This window comes from Penicillium antarcticum (assembly GCF_028974205.1).
Source record: "Penicillium antarcticum strain IBT 31339 chromosome Unknown utg000010l_segment0_segment0, whole genome shotgun sequence".
Taxonomy (NCBI): domain Eukaryota; kingdom Fungi; phylum Ascomycota; class Eurotiomycetes; order Eurotiales; family Aspergillaceae; genus Penicillium; species Penicillium antarcticum.
The window spans coordinates 888,118-893,407 of record NW_026695308.1 but is presented as its reverse complement, the minus strand read 5'-3'; the positions used below and the strand labels follow the sequence as shown (position 1 = coordinate 893,407).

Sequence of the window (5,290 nt, the reverse complement as noted above, 5' to 3'; positions counted from 1 at the left end):
TGTCACCTAATATCCGCAATCCTCAATTTTGTGGATATGGTATGCAACCCAATATCCTCCGGATATTTGAGGATATCCAATGGATATAAAACAGGCCAAACATGCCAAGACTCATGACCTTTTTGAGCGTGCATTATTTATGCGGATTCTATTGTATTTTTCAAGTACTCATAGTGTAATCATTATTGAAGATTTTAATTTGGTAAACAAAATTGTAGCATATTCATGTTACGCAGACTATCTGAGATCAAACTGAAATCCATCAGGTAATCTTGGTTGCTTCCGAATCCGCCCCGACCGTCCTTGTATGCCCTCATCTATTAGCATTTCTGGAAGGCCATCGTCATCGTCATCGGAAGCCTCGGATAATCGTTTCCTTGATCGTTTAAGCTGTAGTTGCTTACTTCGATTATCAGTCTCCCCGTCTTCTGAGTTCTCATCGTAGCTTTCTATCCGTTGTGTATCCTCAATGCCTAGCTCTTGTTCCTCCTCTTCATTATCACTAATAGGCTCGACAGTTTCAAGCTGGGGTATTGGTTTCCGAGCTTGATCTAACAATACAGCTTCTCCGGCGGAAAGATGCTCCTTTATAACCTCAAACTCCTTCTGCTCAACTTCAAATTTAGTGGCGAGCTGATGAAGCATCAATCCTCGGATCGTACTTGGTTTCAATTGGCCACGACGATAGTGGCAGATATCGCGAGCGCAATTGAATAATCGCTCAACGCCTGCACCACTAGCTGGGATAGAAAGAATATCCCGTGCCATTCTTGCAAGAATAGGAAACTCGTTCTCATGCTCTTTCCAGAATGCTCGGGGCTTTTGTCTCTCAATCCCGCGGGCAAGATACCTCGCAATCTCATCATCTTCAGGCTTTGAGAGCTTATCCTGTGGCTGGTTCTGAGAAGCGCAAGCGGTATCAAGATCATAATAGTCGTCATCTCGGGCCTCTCCAGTGGCATCTTGCACGACCATAGTATCTGAATCATGATGAAGCATATCTTTATATCGATGAAACTCTCGGTTAAGGACTCCATGGTAGTGTTTGACGTAGTCAATTTCACCTTGCCAGTCTGTTGATGCAAAATATCGAAGCTTTTTTGATGGGCAAAGGATCGTTGCAAGTGCATATATTTCACCGTACGATTCATGATCAGTAGCAGTGTAATACTTTGATAGCTTCTTCTTTGCAGTCTGAAGAGCCTGGAGCATACTCTTCTTCCAGATAACCCCTTTATTCTTCAATTTTCTCTCAGCTTCATCAAGGTGAGAGAAAAGCTTGTTATAAATACTATAGATGTTATGTGTAGTAACATCCCTAGTCTTTGATAGCATAGTAGTGAAGTCAAAGAAAGGCTTGGTAAGAAGAAGAAGATATTCAATCTGTCGCCACTCTTCTTGATCAAGTTTGAAGTGGAGATATTGATGATGTGTACAATACTGATCATAAAATGGTTGTAGCCTTTTAGCACGGTTAAGCATCATAAAGGTTGAGTTCCATCGGGTTTGGACATCTTGGATAGGGATCAAACGAGGCTCCTTAGTTTGCAGGGCCATAAATGCCTCCCGGCGTTGTGGGCTTGCATTAATAAACACAGCAAGACCTCGGATCTTAGACTTTTTATTAGTATGAATTAAAAGACTAAGGATGAGAAGTAATTCACCTTTTTTAGAGTATCCGCAATTTGTCTAGTTGAGCTAGATTGTTTAGTCTGAAATGAATGGGTTCGTTCATCAGACCACTCCAGCTCAATCTCTTTATTCGGTGGCGTCACTTTCAGCTTCCCAAGAAGCTCATTCAAGCTTAACTGGATCACATGCGCAATACATGGAACTCGGAAGATCAACGTATCCGATCGGCTTTGTGACTGAATTGTCTCTTGGATATTCATCATCAGGGTGTTATTATTAGTTGCATTATCTGTGGTCACGGATAATACGCGGTCGGTGATTTCATGATCAGTCAGAAGCTGAATCACGGTCTTACTTAGATTCTCACCCGTATGTGATCCGTGAAGATGCTCAAATCCAAGAAGAACTTCACAGTAATTCCAATCTTGATCAAGGAAATAACCTGTGACAGCCATAAATGCTTGCTGGAATGGCGACGTCCAGCAATCAAGGGCTATTGAAAGGCGACTCCTATCTGGAAGCCTTCTAAGAATCTCTTTTTGGCTGCTTTTGACTGTGGAGTCGAGATAACGCCGCATACTTCGCGCAGATGGGATATTGACCTTGCTCGGGGCTTGTTGGATAACCTCTACTAGATCCTTGAATTGGGTATGCTCAATGATTCGGAAAGGTAGGTGAGCGGTAGAGATAAAGTCTAGTATCGCTTTTGCTAGACGCTCCTGGGAGAAGGATGGGTTTTGTGGGAAAGTCGGCTTTAGGATAGTATATAAAGATAAGTAAGAGAGATATTGAGAGTCCAGGTTATAGATGAAAAACATACCATTTGTTTGAGCATCTGATCAATCTTCTGGACAGGCTTCCGAGTACAGGAGCCTGCCTTGATATGTGCATTCATTGGCGATGAACCAGCACGGCGGAATCTTGGATGAACAAGGGTACAGAGACATGTTGTACACATAACTTTTGGCTTGCCAGTCTTTTCATGTGCAACTTGATTGAAGTTATCCCATATATTAGACGTCTTTTTTCCATCCCAACGGATAGAGTCTTGTATATCTGGCTTTGATCCAAACTCTGTGTTTAGCCACCAAGTTACAAAGCTCTTCCGGGATTCATCCATCTCCCGACTAGGCTTAGAGGAATAGAGGACCCAGTACTGCTGAAGAGGGGGGCCAACACGAGGAAGCGAGAGAGGTGCAGTTAGAGATGAAACTTGCGACACAGATGTCAATACAGTCTGGCTGCTAATAAGAGCGGATATGTCATCGGAATGAAGTATGTCGGGATTCAGACCTAGATCTGAATCGGCGTAGAAGGAGTACTGGGACTGAGATGCCTGTGAGTAAGACATATTGTACTTGATCACGGGTTACCTAGGAATAGGCATTAAGAGAAAAAGAGAGAGAGAAACGTACATGTAAGACTAGCTGGGAGTATCAGGGGTATAGCAAACAAAGTCACGACTCACGGGCGCGTTTTCCACATATCTTGAACTTTCAATGGCGATGATTGGCTGTTACTAATCACTAGTGCGGATATTTGAGGACAATTGAGGATATCCGTGGATATCCGTGGATATCTGTGCGGATATCCGCTATATATCCTCAATTATCCTCAGGCATTAATTTCAGGGAAAATAAATCAGAAGTCTATAATATCAGAGCTTCCGACCAAGATTTCTTCATAATGTTATACAAATTACACTTTAAGAAGTTAATACACTTTTAAAGGTAGATCAAACCATTTTTTTCATATCGAGCTTATTAGATTCAACAGATAAACAGCGATTTCAATCGTATCTACTGAGTTCAGCTAAAATATTCTCTACTACTATATAGAGTAAATATATATTTCTACGGTAAAGTACTATAGAATAACAAAAACTCACCTATATCCTCTAATACATTTAAAAGTGAGATTAATACTGTAAGTAATGATAAAGGCGATATATGTTGCTCAATACAAGACTATTTCTTATTATTTCATTGCCGAATAGGATAAACAAGGTCGGAATTATGGTCATGACCGAACATGTATATCTTTTGTTCTGAAAAATAAATTGGTAAGCTGTATAAGAGGCACATGACTACCTCCAAGTAGATGATTTATGCTAGTGCGGATATCCGCAAAATATCCTCATATCCAAGTGGATATCCATGGATATCCCCATTGAGGATATGGTATGTGACCCAATATCCAATGGAGAGGATATGCCGCAGTCTATATATAATCAAATTTACCAGATAACGTATTTCCCGGTCGGGCTGCGCACCCGGCCGAGCTGCGCACCCCACCAAAAACGCGTCAATTAATTAGACCTTCCTTCTTTAACCACCTACTATGCCACCAATTCGCACGCAATCCTCTCGAAATTCAATTGAACAAGAGGGTAGGATCTTATTAGCTATTCAGGCTATTCAGAATCACGAAATCTCCTCTATACGCGAAGCAGCGCGGCGTTTCAATGTACCCGAATCAACCCTTCGTACGCGTCTTCGAGGCACCAAAAACCGCGCTGAAACCCGCGCTAATGGCTATAAATTGACGGAAATTGAAGAAGAATCGCTTCTAAAATGGATACTCTCAATGGATTCTCGCGGAGGAGCCCCTCGGCACTCAGCTGTACGAGAAATAGCCAATATTTTACTCGCGTCGCGTGGATCTACCCCGACTACTTTAGTCGGCAAAAATTGGGTCACAGAATTCGTAAAAAGGCATTCCGATCTATCTAGCAGATTCTCACGACGCTACGATTATCAACGGGCTAAATGCGAAGATCCAAAGGTTATTGGAGAGTGGTTTTCTCTCGTCCAAAAGACTATCCTTTCGTACGGTATCGATCCCGATGATATCTATAACTTTGACGAGACTGGTTTTGCAATGGGCTTAATTACGACCGCGAAGGTTATCACGAGAAAGGAATTCTACGGTCGGAGATCGCTTTTACAGCCCGGAAATCGCGCGTGGGTGACTACAATCGAGTGTATAAACGCGTCGGGGTGGGCGCTTCCTCCGTGCGTGATTTTTAAAGGCAAAGTCTTTATCGAATCTTGGTTCGATAGCCTTCCGATCAATTGGAGACTCGAGGTTAGCTCTAACGGGTGGACTTCCGATCAAATTGGACTTCGGTGGCTCGAAAGCTCTTTATTCCGTCTACTTCTTCGCGTACGAAGGGGAAGTATAGACTTTTCATCCTCGACGGCCACGGAAGTCATTTAACCCCGAAATTCGACGAAATTTGCGAGAAGAACAATATTATCGCAATTTGTATGCCTTCGCACTCGTCTCACCTTTTACAGCCTCTCGATATCGGTTGTTTTGCGGTATTAAAACGCTCGTACGGTCGGCTTATCGAGTCAAAAATGCGTGTCCAAATCAACCACATCGATAAATTAGACTTCCTCGAAGCCTACCCGTCCGCACGAATCGAGGCATTTAAATCGGAGACTATTAAGAATAGCTTCGCCGCCGCCGGTTTAGTGCCTTATAACCCCGATCGAGTGATCTCGAAGCTTGATATTCGCCTTCGTACGCCGACACCCCCCTCGAGCCAGGGAAGCGAGTGGTCGCTAAAAACGCCTTCGAACTACGTACAATTACAAAAGCAAGCTTCCTCAATTAGAGCTTTACTTCGTACAAGATCGCGAAGTCCACCGAG

At 42.9% G+C, this 5,290-nt stretch overlaps 1 protein-coding gene across 1 annotated transcript; it reads right to left on the bottom strand.

Moving 5' to 3' along the window:
* Nucleotides 1–237: 237 nt before the first annotated feature.
* N7508_011212 (uncharacterized protein) lies at nucleotides 238–2,983 on the bottom strand (the record flags this gene model as incomplete). Its single annotated transcript, XM_058469272.1, has 3 exons — nucleotides 238–1,611; nucleotides 1,665–2,384; nucleotides 2,453–2,983. The coding sequence occupies 3 exons, from the start codon at nucleotides 2,981–2,983 to the stop codon at nucleotides 238–240; spliced, it is 2,625 nt and encodes an 874-aa protein (XP_058314250.1).
* Between the last annotated feature and the right edge of the window lie 2,307 nt (nucleotides 2,984–5,290).